This window comes from Schistocerca piceifrons, chromosome 3 (genome assembly GCF_021461385.2).
Source record: "Schistocerca piceifrons isolate TAMUIC-IGC-003096 chromosome 3, iqSchPice1.1, whole genome shotgun sequence".
Classification (NCBI taxonomy): Eukaryota; Metazoa; Arthropoda; class Insecta; order Orthoptera; family Acrididae; genus Schistocerca; species Schistocerca piceifrons.
In genome coordinates, this window is record NC_060140.1 from 142,553,072 (window position 1) to 142,573,054 (window position 19,983).

Consider the following 19,983-nt stretch of genomic DNA (forward strand, 5'->3'; position numbering starts at 1 on the left):
AGTATTGCCGAGGCTGTTCAGTATTAAATAGCACCTTAGCAATGACCGAAATAGTGTTAATAATGCGTGTATCTCAGGTACAGGTGATATCATATACCGTTGATGTTCTTGAGACATGTTGAGTCTCACCTTTATCGGCGATAATGGTGTAGGCCGAAGCAGTGAATTAAAATTTGTATCAGGACCGAACTGTGGTCTCTTGTCTAGTAGGCAGATGCACTAGTCATTACACCACACCGTCACACCTGTACGGATTACCCTACTACATTTCCCTCCCTGATACAATTTCCAACTCAGGCCTCAGCCCGCTGCAGATTCGAGTTAAGAATAGCAATCGCCTGACACGTGAGTTGGAAATTGTATCAGGGAGGGAGATGTACTGGGGTAGTCTATACAGGTGTAGTAGCTTTAATGCCAGTTTGGCATAACGGCTAGCACATCTGCTTAGTGAGCAGGAGACCTACGTTCAAATCTCAGTGCTCGTACAAATTTTAATACATTGCTCCGGCCTACATCATCATCGTAGATACTGGTGAGACTGAATATGATTAATATCACACAGGTAGATAAATTAGATCGTTATTGCACTGTCACTATATGACGTGAAAACTCCGAGAGTAACTCACTTGAGAGAGAATCCCTGCACTGTCTGGGCGTCGGCAGCGTCTACCTCCCAGGCGACGTCTACGGCTGTGTGGTCTATGACGGCCACGTGGACGCGGCGGGGCAGCGGCAGCTCCAATCTCCTTCTGCACGACCACAGGCTGCCCACCAGCTCTGCAACCACCAGGGGCAGGAATAGGGGTGGGGGTAACTATCCTCAGCACAAGTCCACTCTCCACACAGGCAGACCACCTATAGCACGCTCTAGGTAAGAGCCTAAAGTCGATAAAAAGTGAACAGTTACATTACTGGCCATTAAAATTGCTACACCACGAAGGTGACGTGCTACAAACGCGAAAATTAACCGAAAGGAAGAAGATGCTAAGATATGCAAATGATTAGCTTTTCAGAGCATTCACACAAGGTTGGCGCCGGTGGTGACACCTACAACGTGCTGACATGAGGGAAGTTTCCAACCGATTTCTCATACACAAACAGCAGTTGACCGGCGTTGCCTGGTAAAACGTTGTTGTGATGCCTCGTGTAAGGAGGAGAAATACGTACCATTACGTTCCCGACTTTGATAAAGGTCGGATTGTAGCCTATCGCGATTGCGGTTTATCGTATCGCGACATTGCTGCTCGCGTTGGTCGAGATCCAATGACTGTTAGCAGAATATGGAATCGTTGGGTTCAGGAGGGTAATACGCAACGCCGTGCTGGATCCCAACGGCCTCGTGTCACTAGCAGTCGAGATGACAGGCGTCTTACCGCACGGCTGTAACGGACTGTGCAGCCACGGCTCCATCCCTGAGTCAACAGATGGGGACGTTTGCAGGACAACAACCATCTGCACGAACAGTTCGACGACGTTTGCAGCGGCATGGACTATCATCTCGGAGACCATGGCTGCGGCTACCCTTGACGCTGCATCACGGACAGGAGCGCATGGGATGGTGTACTCAACGACGAACCTGGGTACACTAATGGCAAAACGTCATTTTTTCGGATGAATCCAGGTTCTGTTTACTGCATCATAATGGTCACATCCGTTTTTGGCGACAACGCGGTGAACGCACGTTGGAAGCGTGTATTCGTCATCGCCATACTGGCGTGTCACCCAGCATGATGGTATGGGGTGTCACTGCGTACACGTCTTGGTCACCTCTTGTGCGCATTGACGGCACTTTGAACAGTGGACGTTACATTTCAGTTGTGTTACGACCCGTGGCTCTACCCTTCATTCGACCACTGCGAAACCCTACATTTCAGTAGGATAATGCACGACCGCATGTTGCAGATCCTGTTCGGGCCTTTCTGGATACAGAAAAATGTTAGATTGCTGCCCTGGCCAGCACATTCTCCAGATCTCTCACCAGTTGGAAACGTCTGGTCAAATGTGGCCGAGCAACTGGCTCGTCACAATGCGCCAGTCACTACTCTTCATGAACTGTGGTATCGTGTTGAAGCTGCATGGGCAGCTGTACCTGTACACACCATCCAAGCTCATTCAATGCCCAGGCGTGTCAAGGCCGTTATTACGGCCAGAGGTGGTTGTTCTGGGTACTGATTTCTCAGGATCTATGCACCCGAATTGAGTGAAAATGAAATCACATGTCAGTTCTAGTATAATTTATTTGTCCAATGAATACCCGTTTATCATCTGCATTTCTTTTTGGTGTAGCAATTTTAATAGCCAGTAGCGTACATCGACATAAGCAGACAGCTGTCACTTCAGGTTTAAAAGTCTAACCCTGTAAGAGAGTGCTTGATTGCCCTTCCAATATCAAATTCATCACACCTTGTAGCAGATATTAGGCTACCACTGAAAAAAAAAACGTCAATGCGTTAGCTGAGCTACGAAAAACCTGTGGTGCTAAGACAAAGATAACCACTTAAAGGTTAACATTATCGAACGGCATAACAGAAAGCTCCAACAAGGGAACCTCCCCATCGCACCCCCCTCAGATTTAGTTATAAGTTGGCACAGTGGATAGGCCTTGAAAAACTGAACACAGATGAATCGAGAAAACAGGAAGAAGTTGTGTGGAACTATGAAAAAAATAAGAAAAATATACAAACTAAGTAGTCGAAGGCAAGATTAGCAATGTCAAGGACACCATCAGTTCAGGAGCGCCGTGGTCCCGTGGATAGCGTGAGCTGCTACGGAGCCAAAGGTCCTTGGTTCAAGTCTTCCCTCGACTGAAAACTTAAATTTTTTATATAATCAACTTCGCTATCCAGAATTCCAGGATATGTTCAGATTTGCTTGGACGTATGCAGGATTTGACGGTCTACACACGGAAAAATTTGAAAACGTTAAAAACATCTGTGTTGACAGAGCACAGGGAAAACTATGCGACTTTGAAACTGTTGCATTCATTTATTGCAGTTTATGTGACACTCTTATGTTTTCACCACTTTTTTGGGAGTGATTGTCATATCCACAAGAAAAACTAAATCGGGAAAGGTAGAAGAATCTTTCTACCCCTTCACCAAGTGTACAAGTTAGGTGGGTCGACAACATATTCCTGTCATGTGACGCACATGCGTCACCAGTGTCGTATAGAATGTATCAGACGTGTTTTCCTGTGGAGGACTCGGTTGACCTATGGCCTTGCGATCAAATGTTTTCGGTTCCCATTGCAGAGGCACGTCCTTCCGTCTACTAATCGCACGGTTTTGCGGTGCGGTCTTAAACCACAGACATTAAACTTATTACAACGAACAGAGACGTCAATGAACGAACGGACAGACCATAACTTTGCGAAAATAAGAAAATAAACTTTTTACTCGACGGAAGACTTGAACCAAGGACCTCTCGTTTCGAAGCTGCTCACGCTAACCACGGGACCATGGCGCAAGTGAGCTCACTTTGTCCTTGATGTTGCCTACGTTGCGCATGGACTACTCAGTTTGTATATTTTTCTTATTTTTTTCATTGTTCCAGACAACTTCTTCCTGTTTTCTCGATTGATCTGTGTTCAGTTTGTCAAGGTCTATCCACTGTACCAACTTATAACTAAATCTGAGGGGGGTGCGATGGGGAGGTTCCCTTGTAAGAAAAATAAACCGGGAACCGGGACGGTTCATCTTTCACTTAACATAAGGAACTTACGTATACATTGATAAGCAAAAACATTATGACCACTGCCCACCGCCTGACTGAATGCCTTACGGTGGCGTTGCGGAGATGTGACGCTGTAGGGAATGTATACAGACTTGGGTGAGAAAAGTTATGGAATAGCGATATGTACATATACAGATGGCGGTAGTAGACCCAAACACTTGGTAATTCATTGGCGGAGCTGTCATTTGTACTCATTTCGACTTCATTATGGCCCCACGATGGGAATTAACGTACTTTGAACGCGGAACGATAGTTGGAGGTATACATGTGGGACATTTAATTTCGGAAATCGTTAGGGATTTCAATATTCCGAAATCCACTGTGTCAAAAGTGTGCCGAGAATACCGAATTTCAGGCGTTGTCCCTTACTACAGACAATACAGTCGTCGACAGACTTCACTTGACGAACAAGAGCAGCTGAAAATGCGTAGAATTGTCAGTGCCAACAGATAAGCAACATTGCGTGAAATAACCGCAGAGGGCAATGTGGGAAATACGACGAACGTATCCGTTAGGACAGACGATCGACTCGAGTGCCTTTGCTAAAAGCACGACATCGCCTGCAGCGCCTCTCCTGGACTCATGACCATATCGGCTGCACCCTAGACGACTGGAAAACCGCGGTGGAAAACCGTGGCCTTGTCAGATGAGTCCCGATTTCAGTTGATAAGAGCTGATGGTAAGGTTAGAGTGTGGCGCAGACCCCATGAAGCCATGGATCCAAGTTGTCAACAAGGCGCTAAGCAAACTGGTGGTGGCTCCATAATGGCGTGGACTGAGTTTACATGGAATGGAGAGAGTCCACTTTTTCAATTCAACCGTCCATTGACTGGATATGGTTCAATTACCTGGAGACTATTTGCAGCCATTCACAGACTTCATGTTCCCAAACAACGATGGAATTTTTATGGATGACAATGCGTCATGCCACCGGGCCCGAATTTTTCGCGTTTTCTTTCAAGAACATTCTGACCAATTCGAGCGAATGATTTGGTCACCCAGATCGCCCGACATGAATCCCATCGAACATTATGGGACATAATCGAGAGGCCAGGTCGTGCACAGTATCTTGCACCGTCAACATTTTCGCAGTTATGGACGGCTGTAGAGCCAGCATTTCTCGGTATTTCTCCAGGAGACTTCTAATGACTTGTTGAGTCCATGTCACGCCGAGTTGCTGCGCTATGCCTGGCAAAAGGATATTAGTAGGTATCCCATGACTTTGGCGAAAACTATCCCGTACTGGTGTTGTCATACGAGGATGACCACTGTGAGATCGATCGTTCACATTTCCCATCTCTCTGCACTTTCTCCACACCTTAGACACTCCACTTTGAGTGACATGTAACCGATCGACAACATCTGGTTGTGTATGACCTGCTGAAAATGCCACAATCGTGATTCCATGAGACGGCCGCGGTGGCCGAGTGGTTCTAGGCGCTTCAGTCCGGAACCGCGCTGCTGCTACGGTCTCATGTTAAATCCTGCCTCGGGCATGGATGTGTGTCAGTTAGGTTTAAGTAGCTCTAAGTTCTAAGGGACTGATGACCTCAGATGTTAAGTCCCATTGTGCTCAGAGCCATTAGAACCATTTGTGATTCCATCAAAGCTTTGTATGCCTCTACGTGGCATTGTACTGTAGTGCTGAACACTAACTAAATGAAACTGTTGTTGATACTTTACTGTTCGCGGCATGCCGCTGCGGCAACAGTATGTTTACATGACTGGGAAACGGCCACAGAGCATGCCATTAATAAACACCGTCCCGCATATGGGCTTTAACGTGATAATACATCAAGTTCCTAGGTCAATCAGACCCCTAGTATCATAAACTACATTTTACGATAGTGTAATTCGTTCTGACGCTTGGTCAAATGTAATATTTTTTAATCACATATTTTGAAAGAGTATCTACACTATCCAATGAGAGAAGTATTCTTACTTTTTAAAAGATCTGATGTCTTTCAGTACTGCATCAGTTCCATCGTTCTCTGTATCTGGCTAAGTAGATGCTTTGTATGAATGAAACCTACTTTGTTTGTATGAATGAAACCTACTTTGAGTACAATTCGCAACTGACTTCACTACAAAAAACGCGTAATACGAAAATGAAACTAGAGTAACACTGTTGCTGTCTTCGAGGTTACTCTCAGCACTTACTAGGTATAACGAAATATCATAAATTAGGAAGTACTCTTACCACGAAATTACGTAATCAGAAACATAACAACAAAAATACTTGGGTAACATCACACTTGCAAGGAAAAATGTGAGACAACTTGCAATAAATAAGCAAAAAGAATCTCGGTGCATTAAGGTGTGGTGTGTTATTGAACTATAGAGTTCCAGGTAACACCTGTGGTCTACTCAATGTGTTTCAACTTTATTTACTGGATTCTCATATTTTCTAGAAAGATATTGTAACAGGAAGTACCATGGCGTATTTCGTAAAAAAATGGTTCTCATTTCTCTGAGCACTATGAGACTTAACTTCTGAGGTCATCAGTCCCTAGAACTTAGAACTACTTAAACCTAACTAACCTAAGGACATTACACACATCCATGTCCGAGGCAGGATTCGAACTTGCGACCGTAGCGGTCACACGGTTCCAGACTGTAGCGCCTAGAACCGCTCGGATACCCCGGCCGGCCGTATTTCGCATTATAACCTATTCAGGGACTTGATGATTTTACTCAGATCCATTTTATATGCAAAGAAGCTGTCTACTATTCATTCAACGTTTCGATAAATTTTGGGGCTCGTGTAAGAACCAGTATCCTTTCCGTCCAGTAATCTTTAAAGAATAGAACTGCCATGAATAAAACACCTTTATTATTAAGTACTACGTAAGTATAGTCTGCGTAATCTTTGCTACGTTTTAAGAACAGCTAATTTTTCAGACTGTATGGACCACTCTGTATGATGCGGTGTGTGGTGATGGGGTGTAGGTGGTGGGGAACCAATGGAAACGATGTGGACAATTTAACAATAAAAGTTTATCTTCTGACTGCCCCTCGGACAGGCGGCAGACGGTAGCTGGCGTTGTAACGCTGAGTCCCTCCTTGGTCCTCAGCGTCGCTGGCAGCAGGCACGGACAGCAGGGACGCACGGCTGTGGCGCCAAGTCCCGTGAAGGACCCACTGTGCTGGTCTCAGTCCAGAGGCTGCTGCTGGTACTGCCAGTCATCTCATGCTCTGCCGTTGCTTCAGCATTGTGGTGCAGCTGCTCAGCAATGATCAAGTCTCCGAAATCAAGTCACGTCCAGTCCTCAAATTCGACCTAATTTATACTCCGTTGCTGCCCATTTGTTTATCTAAAATTTGGTATCTAGTCACCTCCCCCGTAACAAAGAGACTCGCTCGAATGTGGTGGCAACGACCCTCCGACTACATCGTTCTTTGCTACACGGGGCAGTTTACTCTGAGCTCAACCATTTTCGCTTTGCAACTCACTTTCGCGTCTGTTAATGTACCCTGTTATTGTGCAGCTCGTGGTCTTGCGGTAGCGTTCTCGCTTCCCGCGCAGGGGGTCCCGGGTTCGATTCCCGGCGGGGTCAGGGATTTTCCATGCCTCGAGATGACTAAGTGTTGTGCCGTCTTTGATCATCATCATTCATCCCCATTACGGTAGGAAGAAGGCATTGGCAAATCACCTCCGCTAGGACCTTGCCTAGTCAACGGTGTGGGTCTCCCGCATCGTCTCCTACGCTCCTTGGAAATGGGACCTCATCATCATCATCATGTCGAAATTGCATGGCTGACAGTCAGCGCTGTTAATGCAGTACTCTGTGGCGGCCTCCGTGCTACTTTAATACTTTTACCTAAAATACTGGGTAGTGTCACTACACTGCCTCCCTCCATGGAGAAGGCCTGTCCCTGAGGTCACACTCTAGTCCATTACTTCACTTCGATCAGAGCCATACTCTTTATCTGTACAGTTACCCCAGCTAGTCTATTCCTAACATTGTCAACATCAGCTGATGGTGCTGTCTGAAGAAGGCCTAAGCACAGGCCGAAATCGGTCATTTTTATAAAGTGCCATAGTGATCTAGACTGTTTTTTCACTGATTTTATAGTAATTAGTAGTCTGCTGCCACGAATCACTAAACGATTTGTCACTATGAGTTTCCCTTGCTCATAACAACTAGCGACCACAACCGAGTCATTTTACACTGAATAAACCCAGTGGAGCCCTGCTCTCCGAAAATAAGGTTTTGGCTCAATCAGCTCCATCGGGCAAAGATGTTCTCCCGTTTTTACCTTAAATAGTTGCAGGATGCATGTGTCCCTATTCATTATAAGATAACACGTCCACCACAATGAAACTGAAAGGTCCTGTTGCTTTTGGCAATCTTTTCAGCAACGACCACCCCATTCTGACATTTCTGGAGCTCACCCGCACTCATCACCAAGTGTCGATGCTCGTCTTCTACTGGTAGTAAAACCTCTCCTTCCCTTACTTGCATACATTTCCCAACTGCTGTCAGCTCATTGGATAATTGTGCAGCATACGACACCTAAATGCTGAATGTTTCCCAGCTACTGCTATTTTCGCCGGTATGTGCATTAACGAGCTATCTGTTACTACACCCAGTGCTGCACGATGGTAGTAAAATATTAAGTTTTGACTACTAGTTGCTAGTTGTACTTCCGATGGTAACTCTCCTACCTCAACCCCTTCAGAAATTGCTCTGGTGACTGCAAGACAGGACTTAATTGATCATGTAGCGCCTGATGGACTGCCTGCTGCAAATACTTTATCTCGACACTTGCTTCCCAGATGTTAGTGACTGCAATAACCTTGTCAAGGTTAACCTTGCATCTGATGAAGATGATGTCCCATACTCCGTAACAGAGCGTAGGGTGCGATGCCGGAGACCCGCATCGCCGTACTAGGCAAGGTCTCAGTGGAGGTGGTTTGCCATTGCCTTCCTCCGACCATAATGGGGATGAATGATGATGATGAAGACGACACAACAATACCCAGTCATCTGGAGGCAGGTGAAAATCCCTGACCCCGCCGGGAATCGAACCTGGGACCCCGTGCTCGGGAAGCGAGAACGCTACGCGAGACCACGAGCTGCGGACACCTTGCATCTATTACCTGCGTATATGCTTGCACTGCCTCCAAATCTCGGTTCACGGTACTACCAAAGGTCCTGCTATAAACCACAACTTCCTTAGTCAGCTGGCAGAGGATGTGTGTTGTTCAGCACGCCACTCTCCAGCCTCAATTTTGCATAGAATGCCACTCTACAGTCACCTTATTCGCTTCTACTAACCCTTTTGCGGCTTCTGCAATGTCATTCAATTTGCTCGCGACGCTTGCGTCTGCTGTTCCGAAGATTTTCTTCAACACCCAGCATCTATACATCCCTTCTTTACTCTCCTAAGCTCGTGTGAAACTATTTCACACACCTCTTTCATCTCCTCCTTTAATTGTGCATAAGCCCGGAGCAAGTTCTTGCATTCCTTTGAGATCTCACTCTGCATTCCACTACTAATCACCAATTCCTGCACCTTGAAAACAGTTCTTTCAGCCTCCTGATTTCATTTTGTAACTCACACACATCACCTACTAAACTAGGAGACCATTTATGGCTAGAAAATACCATATCTAACTGTCTGGGAAACAACAACCCACCATCCAGGCGATGCACCTGCAGTCCCATTACTCCTCCCCCAGGCACTGCCAAAACTAGCACTCTTTCTTTCCTTCGGCTGGCAACCTGAGGACTGTGCCAATATCACCTCCCGTCCCCCAAGAAGCATGCTATCTCTGAACAGCTATCATTTTATTGTTCTATTGATACGACTACCACAAGTACATAGGATTATCCCCACTGCTATCAACACTACGTCCTACAGTACACATACCAATAAACTGCACAAAACCGATGCACATAACTACTCTCATGACCTTAATGTTTAATGAGGTATCTGGACTTCTCTCTCCCTATGCTCATTGTTTCGCTTTCTCTTCTTAATATTTTTCCTAGGCTTTACTAGCACTTCTCACGGAATCGCCTCTGGCGCACCGTTTAATGATCGCAGATGTCCCACTTACACTATCGTCGTCATCGCTGGTAACTGCAGCTTCACATTCAACAGTGAAATACATTCGACTACTTGGCACAGGGCCTGGTACCCTGTTAAAAACTTCTTCGTCTTTCCCTTTGGCATATGTGAACCATACAATATCACCCATTGGCCCACCTTGCTCTGCGGTAACGGCCCCATACGCCTCACTGTCTCTTCCTGTTTCTCCAAATCGTTTGCGTTTGTTCTTTGTCCCCTGTTACAATCCTCCTTTACTTTTCTTGCAAAATCGCGATCTATTCCCCACCATTATGCCACTCTTCTGGTCAATCATGTCGAAAGGTTCAAAAATCAAATGGCTCCAAGCACTATGGGACTTAACATCTGAGGTCATCAGTCCCCTAGACTTAGAACTACTTAAACCTAAGGACATCACACATATCCATGCCCTAGGCAGGAGTCGAACCTGCGACCGTAGCAGCAGCGCGGTTCCGGACAGAAGCGCCTAGAACCACTCGGCCACAGCGGGCGGTCATGTCGAAATGTGATGGCATCTTTTTGCCATACGCTACCTGGTATAGTGATAATACAGTGTTAGTATGTATTTAGAGTTATATGTATGTACCACAAAAGCTAGGTATATGTCGCAGTTTGAATGATTTGAATCCGTGTAGTAACTAAGCATTTTATCATCTTTTCTATGAGCTCTCTCTGTCCTATTAGCTTCCGGATGTAGTGACTTCTTTACTCTCAGCAACTGACACAATTCCTTCATCAGGTTTGACATGAAGTTCGCCCCCTGGTCCATTATCATCTGAGGCAGTCCGAGCGTCAATATCCGCATTTTAACTAATGCCTGTGCAACTGTGATTGCCTGACATTGGCACCACCTCGATGTAATGAGAAAAATGATCTATTACGTTCAGCACAGAACTATTACTTGCTGGTGTTCGACTGAATGGTCCTAACACGTCCACCCCAATGAAACTGAAAGGTTCGGTTGTTTTTGGCATTCTTTGCAACAGTACCTGCTTCCGACTCAAATTGGCTCTCTGTGCACCATCGATACAATTCTTGACTTATCGATCCATATCATCCTTCCTCCCTTTCCGCCAATACTTCTCCACCACCTTCTATTCATTGCGCTGCGTCTACCATAGCCTGACAAAAAGTGGTCATGCATCTTATGTAACACTTGTAATTTTAACTTGGCTGGCATCACCATTCGTGGTCATAGTTTTATTTCTATGACCAATAATCTGTCATGCATACCAAATTGCTGCTATTTCTTATACTGCCTACACTCCTCGTCGATGTTCTGTGCTGGCCGCCATTCTGCATGATAGTGGTTCAGAATTTGCATTACGCCTATCTTTCTTCTTAGCCCGTCAGCATTTCCATGTTTCCTTCCCGACTTGTGGATTACTTCGTACTCAAATTCATAGAGTCTAAATTTCCATCTCGTTATTCTAGTGGATGGGTCCTTTAGGCCTTGTAACCACTTTAAAGCTGCATGGTCCATTATCACTTTAAACTTACTCCCATACAAATAACATTGCAAGTACGTTATTCTATATACCAAACGCAGCTCTCTCCGTCATACAGTGTTTTATTTCTGCGGCGTTCATTTGTCATGGTGCAATGGCAACACGATGTTCGTGACCATCGACTTCCTGGCTCCAGATGTAGCCAATGGCGTAGGTTGATGCATCACATGACAATGTAAATTTTTTCTGAAAGCATGGAAACACCAAAACTGGACTGAATATCAACACCATCTGTAACTCGTCAAATTCTCCCTGACGTTCCTCGGGTCACTCAACCTTAACCACTTTCTCCAACAATTGAATAAGCGGTCTTGAAGTATCTGCACATCCCTTCGCGAACCCGTTATAATAATTTGCGAGACAGAGGAAAGATTGTAATTCCGCAGTAGTTTGTGTCCCTGGAAAATCTTTCACTACTTTCACCAACCTCAGATCAGTTATTACATAATCCATAATTATGCCATCGCCCAAATAGTTAACTTACTCCAGTTCAAAGCGACATTTCTCAACGTTGAGTATGAAACGTGTGCTGCCCATAATCTGCTGAATACTTCTTTTAGACGTTGTCTATGTTCCTGCGTAACCTTGAATGGACGATTATGTCATCAACATATACTAAGCACTCACATGGTTTCAATCCTCTGAGCACTCTTTCCAGCAACCGATGGAACGTCGCCGATGTATTTTTCAATCCAAAATGCGTCCATCTATGTTTGTAGTGTCCCCATTTCCTGAAAAAGCTATTTCTCGTTTTGTCATCAGGAATCAGTTCTAGCTTATGGTATCCGCTCTTTATGTCCAATGTCGAGAAATACTTGCTTCCGCCTTGGTTATCTATGGTCACCGTGATATTCGGAGTAAGGTATGCATCTCTTGTAGTCTTGCTATTCAAACAGCGATAAAATCGATACTTCTATGAACCTTCCATATACTTCGTAGCTACGATTAAAATTCCTTCCTCCCTTGCACTATTACTTCCTCCTATTATTCCTTCAGCTAACTGTTGATCTATGAACTCTTCTAAAAATGGTTTCAACGAGCGAGGTATTCTATATGGTCTTCAGTATATCGGTGCTTCATTTCCTGTTGAAATCCTGTGTTGTGTTACTGGCGTGGCAGGCAGTGGCCCTCTTGGAAGAAACAGATCCTCGAATTCTGACAACAGAATCTCCAACTTTACTCTTTCTGCTCCTTTTAAATGCTTCACACGAAATGGGATACCAACAGCGTCCTTGCCCCGTTATAGTTTACACTTCCTGTGTGGCAAGCTTCCTCATCCAGAATCTCTGGTTTATTGAATAACGTTCCCTTCAACAATTTCACGTATTCGGGGCCAGAATTATCCACATTGATGGGTACCAGTTTACCTCTGTTCCTTTCCTGTACGCGTACTATGCTATGTTTCACCAAACAATACTTCACTGCTCTCCATATCATACCTGTTTCTAAATTCGGTTCCACAATCATCCATAGTGATTTTGCAGTGCCTTTCGACATGCAGTCTTGCGAATAATACCCTATGCTATTGCTCACGGTTTAACTGAACTGTCTTGTTTACTAGTAACTACTCATGGCAGATTAACATTGATAACACTCAGTTGCACTATATGTCGTCGGATGTAAATTATTGCATGACGATGCAAAAAAGCTAACCCTAGGATTATTCGGTACCCCTAGATTACATCAGACACCACTTCCACATGCTATCTAAACTTGACTGTCCCAACTGAAAAATTCGCCACTGCTGACATCAATGGTAGTATATCATTTCCTCCACCACATGCAAACCATATCATGGTGGGTTCCCATTAATTCTCTCGGAGATACTGCCGCATATGCTCCTGTGTCCTATAACACTTTATGCTCTCTTCCATCAACAAGACCCATTATGACACATTCCGCCTTGTGCATTCGTTTTGATTGACCTGATAGTCAGAATGTGCAGTAATGGGTGTTATGGATCGAAAAGAGTTTGAAGTATTGTTGGATCATATATGTCAATAACCTAGAGAGAATTAGTGGGAGGCAGTGGTACTCCTATCGGCGACCCTGGGGCTCCTTTTAAATTTAACGGACCCCTCCTTTTCCCTGAACTACCTCTGTCATTATCCGTATAATTTTGCCGTTGACTAAAACCTCCTCTACTGCGATTTCCACCAAATTGTTGGCGTCTCCTGTTACTCCAGTTGTGCTGTGGGTTCCGTAATTTATTTTTTAACATTGTGCTTGTAAATGTCCTGTTCGATCAAAATTATAACACTTAATATTCGATGTAATTACCTGTTTCTATTCTCTTATCGCTATCGATTTCTTCGTATCCCAAAGCTAACCTAACCCGTTCACGAAGATCCTTGCGCTCCCCCGTTCACACCATTCTAGACATTTCCGGTGTCATACCCTATAATGTTCATTTTCCTGATTCTATCCGCAAAGTCTGCTACTGTCTCATTATGTATCCTAGCTATTCTGTGCACTGCTTTCAATATCGTTGTTCCAACCCCTGTCTCAACTGGCCAAAAGTTTCTGCATTTCCTAATGCTTCTGTGCACCTTACGAATAATTTTGCTTCTACTTACAAACGTAATCTTGTGATCCGCAGCAATTATTTATCTGAGCAACCCCCTATGTCATCTGATGACTTAAGATCCTCTATAAATGCCTACACACCCTCAGACGCTCTACCAGAGAGCGGAGCAACAAGATTCGTTGCGGTCGGATCCACTTCTAGCGTTTGCAGCTTCAACACTCCTACCTCTCGATTCTTTCCTGCCATTTCATTAAACATAACCACATTATCCGCCCTCAACTGAGCCAGCTGATCCACTAATGACTGCAACGCATTTTCACTGGTGACACCAAGTGTCTCTGATTTTGCTTATCCATGATAAAAATTACACTACAACAAAACAATACGCAAAGAACAGTTAGTCCCGAAGTGTTCTACCAAGTTACTTGTTCTCTCTAATCATGAGCTTTCTGGACTCTCTATATTGCCGCCACGCGGGGCAGCCGTGCAGTCTGGACGCCTTGCCAAGGTTCGCGCGGCTCCGCCCGTCGGAGGTTCGAGTCCTTCCTCGGGTATGGGTGCGTTTGTTGTCCATAGCGTAAATTAGCTTAAGTTAGATTAAGTAGTGCGTAAGCCTAGATAACGACGACCTCAGCAGTTTGGTCCCAAATTTCCAAAATTTCTCTATTGCCTAGCAGTGTGTCAAAAACGGTTACAAATAAAGCAGTTCCGTTACTGGTTCAACATAAAGCGCAGATTGCCCGAGTAAATTACACTGAGTGCAACGTACAGGTACTAACGAAATTTGTGGTAAATTCGTATGGGATAACGCTGCTGAAGTCATCGGTCCCAAGGCTTGCACACTACTTATCTAAATTAAACCAACTTACCCTATGGACAACACACACACTCATGCCCAAGGGAAGACTCCACCCTCCGACGAGGGGAGCCACGCGAACCATGGCAAGGCGCCGCAAACTGAGCAGCTACACCGCGTGGCTCTATTCAACATTACCATTGGTCCTAAATTGCGACAGATCCACAGATTTCTCTGGTTTCATAAATGCAATATTCGTAAACTAACGCCCTCTAAACTTCGATCCCATGATTACCACCATGCAAGAATAAAATAGTTTCACTCATCCCAATAACGACACAGCAGGCTGTGGCTCGAACGATGCACTGCGGGGGTAGTACAGTACAACCTGCACTGTTGATTGCTGCAACTTCGGCTGTCCTGGCACTACTCTGTACGGATCACTCTGTAGGGGACCACTCTGTACGGAACCACTCTGTACTGGTGCCTCTTTAGGGACTCGTGCGTGTGTGATGATGCCATAGGTGGCAGGGATACTGTGAAACGATGTGGACAAGTTAACAATAAAACTTTCTTATATCTTGAATTCTACATGAGGCAGGCACACTTCTCCTTGTGAGACCTGGGCGGTGCAGCTGACGTCGGCTGCTGGGATGGTAACTGGCTGTACTGCATCATGACCCTGGCCCAATGGCGAAGGCAAGGTCACGGCCAGTTGCGACAGTGGTCAGGTGGCGGCCCCGCTGGTCTTCATTCTGCGGTGGCAATGGAAGCTGTGTCCGGGTCTCGAGCCATACCCCTCAGACAGAAGGCAGCTGGCGCTGTGACGCTGAGCCCCTCCCGCCAAGGCCCCCCCCCCCCCCCTTGGCCACAGCATCAGCGGCGGCTGGTACAGACAGGCCAGCGGGGCTTGGCACAAAGTCCTGCGAAGAACCCAGTAAGGCAGCAGACGAGACCTGGTCTCGAACTAGATACTGCTGCTAGCACTGCCCAGTCGCCTCACAGTCGAGCATTGCTCCAGCATCGTGGTGTAGGAACTCAGCGATGACCAAGTCCACGAATCGAATGCCGTCCTGTCCTCAAATTCAGCCTTCTTTGTACTCCGTTACTGCCCATTTGTTTCTCTAAAACCTGGTGTCTAGTCCCGTCGCCCATAACAAAGAGACTCGCTCGAGTGTGCTGGCAACGACTCCCTTACTACATCGTTCTTTGCTTCTCTGGCAGTTTACCGCTGAGCTTAGCCATCCTCGCTTCGTGACTTACTTGCCCATCTGTGCCTCTTACATGTCGACACTGCGTAGCTGACGCCCAGCGCACAACAGTTCGCACAATTTTTGAACACACGAAACTGAGAAGGATGGAACCGAAACAATGCTGGAAGGGGGCAGATCTGTTACAGAGTATGAATACTTCGAACTTTTCGTAAAAGTTCAGGAGTACAGATATTCTTGCAAAAGCTCTTATTCACAAAAACGTTAATTGTGTCTCAGTCCTGAACGAATATTACCGTAGTATTAACTTAAATCTCCATTAATTACCATATGGAAACCTTTCCCTGAGGTTATTTTGCGGTTACCAATTTAGAATGATCATACGGTGGTACCACCACGTGGTTAGAAAACCCACATGAAAGCTTTTTTATGTGGGTGGCAGAAAATCTGGCTTGTCGTGAGACCGATCATTCCGATACTTTTGTGCATGGCAGTACTTCGCCGCGTGTCCGTTTAGTCACCATGAGAATCTAGCAGAAATTCTCAGAAAACTGCCGTGGAATATGGTATAACAAATGTTTTGTGCCTGAAGGAGAACCTACCCACAATTTGCAAAACAAATCAAGAAACGTATTGCTTCGTTGAACATACATCTCTCAATGTGTCCACGACAAGAAAAACACATACATTCTAGCTTACACATAGAGTAGTCTTTCCTGTAGCAGCCGTGCATGGAATTAGAAGAGGGAAAATGGTTCTTCTAGGTTGTGTATCTTCCACTACATGTAGCAAAAGTGTCTTTCCCGTCTGTTTCATATTGCGTATGTGAATCTGCTCCCCCACTCTATTCAGCTAAGTCAACACATCGATAATTGCCCAATTTCAAGTGCCTTCTTTCTATGACAAGGAAGCTTTTTAGAGTTTTTGATGTATGCAATATAGAGGGAGTGGGGAATACATGAATTCTAATTTTGTTATCGAAAACTGATTCTATGTAAGGTTCTGGTGCGAAGGACATATTTTACTTGACTCTCTTGACCGGAAAACTTTAAATATAAATAGATACTTCAAAAATTACGTATTTCGCAAGATAAGAAAATAATTATGCACATGTTGTTACTAACATGTATTAGAGACGTAGAAAACATACACACCATAGTGAAATTTTAGGTTCAACGGAGATACATCCAGGTTCAATTAGTCGCGATTCTGAAAATAACCTACTTCGGTCATTGGCTTTCGGTGTTCAGAATTCATGACTAATGTGGAAGTATATTCAGTAAACCAAAATAAGGAATAATGTATGTTTACTAATGTGCAAATTATCGGATGAATCGAAGACACTTTCATGTAATTACTGTGATTTTAAATATTTCACAACATTGCATGCAATCAGTTTGGCAACACCATTCAATTAAGACTTTTTTAATGCAGTGCTGACAGTTTATCTTTTCGCGCGTTCTGAATATGTGTAAGAAACAACATGCATATTTAGTTACGAAAAGAAATAATGGAGGATATTCCACAGCAAATGTAGTATCATGTTCTGCCCTATAAAATACTGTTGATAATAATCCTGTTGGATCTTCAGTGGAATCATAGAATTGCTTTGACCTGGCCGTCATCATCAGGTGAGAACGTTGCTTGCTAAGAGTTGCCGGCGATATTTACCAAGCATCGTTTCCTACTGAATCCGGCTGAAATATCGTCTGAAGATGACTGTATGGTCAGGTTGAAGAGAGAAAAGACTATTCTGAGCAATTTTACAAACGCATATAAAAGACTTTTCCTTTTGTATGAACTACTCGTGAGACTTGCCACCTACCATCGAGTCTAAATTACTACCCGAATAATAAACTATAAAGGGAAACCTAACATACGAATAACAAATATTAATTTAACTGCATTCCAGTTCGTATACTTGTGAAGCGCATAGCAATGTTTAGGATCCGGACCATATGTCCATCATTGCAAGGAAGCCAAAATTATTGCTCGGTGTGCTACGTGGGTTGAGAGATAAAGACTGAATTTGTGTGGTATATTTCTTCGTTTTATTTCCTCCTAATGTCGCGCTACACTTACAGGCCAAGAGGTATTTGCCATACAAATCGTCGACTTTCGCCAACTACATAACTGCCGCAATGCCACATTTTTTTAAAGTGCTGATGCCATATTTTCGTTGGTTTCGAGCATTGAGGTATAATACCCGTGGTTCCAAGAGTTGTTATACTTTTAATCTGTGCTGCGTATGAGAAACAAGACTGCCTCTTCTATTTAGGAGGGAATTACAATTCCTAACCGATTTATCAATCTTCATCCTCGAGGTCTCCCCTCGAACTGTATTACCTAAAAGATGATTCTGGCCACGATTTATTTACGATAACCAATTTTTTTAGTTCGTACTGTATGTATTCAAGCCTACTACCATTACAGTATTTGTTTTTACGTTACGCGATTGGTTTTTTGTTTTTTTTTTTTTTTAATCCAAAAATGTTTGTTTTATTGATATTTGATTAAAGTAATAGTAATTAGTACTATTTTCTTTCTCCGATGAAGTAAATACACTGAATTTTACCGTCTGTGTCATTTACGTTTCAAAATATTCTCAATGACATGACGTTAGTCATCCTGTTTACGGAATTTTCCGCTTGTTCAGTACGTCACTGGTAAAATCCGACGGCTACTATCGCGATTTCATCTTCATTCTCATTGGTATTGGTATCGTTTTTTAGCTTCATGTATTAGTGCGGATTTCTGACTTTCTGTATTCAGCTTTTTAATTGAACTATATAACACAGGTCAGGTAATATTTCCGATACCACGTTTCGTTAACTGCCACGATTTTTTATTGCCTATATTGGTATCGGTTTCTTCCGTACTGGTATACGGCTTTTCAATAGGTCGAGCTTATTTTTGGATTCCAGTTGTAGTAGATTCAAGCTAATGTTGTGGTTTTCTGCGTCTCTGAAACCTTGTATTGTGTTTCCTTTGATGTTTCAAAAACATGACCTGATTTCGAAACACAATATTTATTGAAGAAAACATGCTAGAAACATGGGATGGACTGCAAAATACTAGCAAAATCGTAAAGTTGTAGCTATGCTATTAAAAACTCTCTTTGTGTCCACCAGCAGCAGCACGAACATCATCTAGACGATAGCTAAATCCGTTATTAACTTTACACAATGTATCTGCCTGCACCCAAAAACATTCGTCGATGTTATCGCCAGTTGGAAGAGACAGGATGCTTGTGCAAAAGTGAGAGTCCATGTCGACCTCTCGCTTCTGATGACATAGTGGAAAGAATTCGGCAAATGTTTACGCAGGATCCACGAAAGTCTACTCGCCGCGCAGGCAAAGAAATGGCAATGCCTCATACGACTGTGTGACGATTGTGTTGTGGGTTGGCAGGAGAGCCAACACCTGGTTAGAAGAGGAAGCCGAAAGGCAGGCGTTTTAGCTCACGCAGGCTGGCGTGAGGTATGGAACAGGACAAGGAAATTAGAATTTAGAAAAAACGGACGTAGCTGGTGGAATACTTAACTTTAATCCGTTAATGGTGAACGTCGGTCTGACGGTACATGCATCACAAGATCAATAGCAACTGATAATGGCGCCTTGCTAGGTCGTAGCAAATGACGTAGCTGAAGGCTATGCTAAACTATCGTCTCGGCAAATGAGAACGTATTTAGTCAGTGAACCATCGCTAGCAAAGTCGGCTGTACAACTGGGACGAGTGCTAGGAAGTCTCTCTAGACCTGTCGTGTGGCGGCGATCGGTCTGCAATCACTGATAGTGGCGACACGCGGGTCCGACGTATACTAAGGGACCGCGGCCGATTTAAAGGCTACCACCTAGCAAGTGTGGTGTCTGGCGGTGACACCACAGAGTGTTAAGGCGTCGTTTGGTCTGTAAACCATACAAATTAGTGCAAGCTCTTAGGGTTGGTGATAAAAGGAAGCGGATTGACTTCAGCAGTGCTCTGCTAGAGGACATGGAAGACCATACGTTTTTACCACGGTTAATTTTCAGTGATGAAGCAACATTTCAAGCTAGTTGTAAAGCATATGGGGACTCCATAACCCTCTAGACATTATTCAGCACGAGAGAAACATACCTCAAGTGATCGTT

The 19,983-nt window shown here is 44.4% G+C and overlaps 1 protein-coding gene across 5 annotated transcripts in view; it reads right to left on the minus strand.

Annotated features, from left to right (window-relative positions):
- Positions 1–19,983, minus strand: part of LOC124788181 — an 816,659-nt gene that overhangs the window by 153,630 nt on the left and 643,046 nt on the right. For all 5 annotated transcript variants that reach the window (XM_047255338.1, XM_047255341.1, XM_047255337.1 and 2 more), the window contains exon 6: positions 627–777. In XM_047255338.1, the coding sequence (XP_047111294.1) occupies positions 627–777 (151 nt within the window). The remainder of the gene's footprint in view (positions 1–626; positions 778–19,983) is intronic.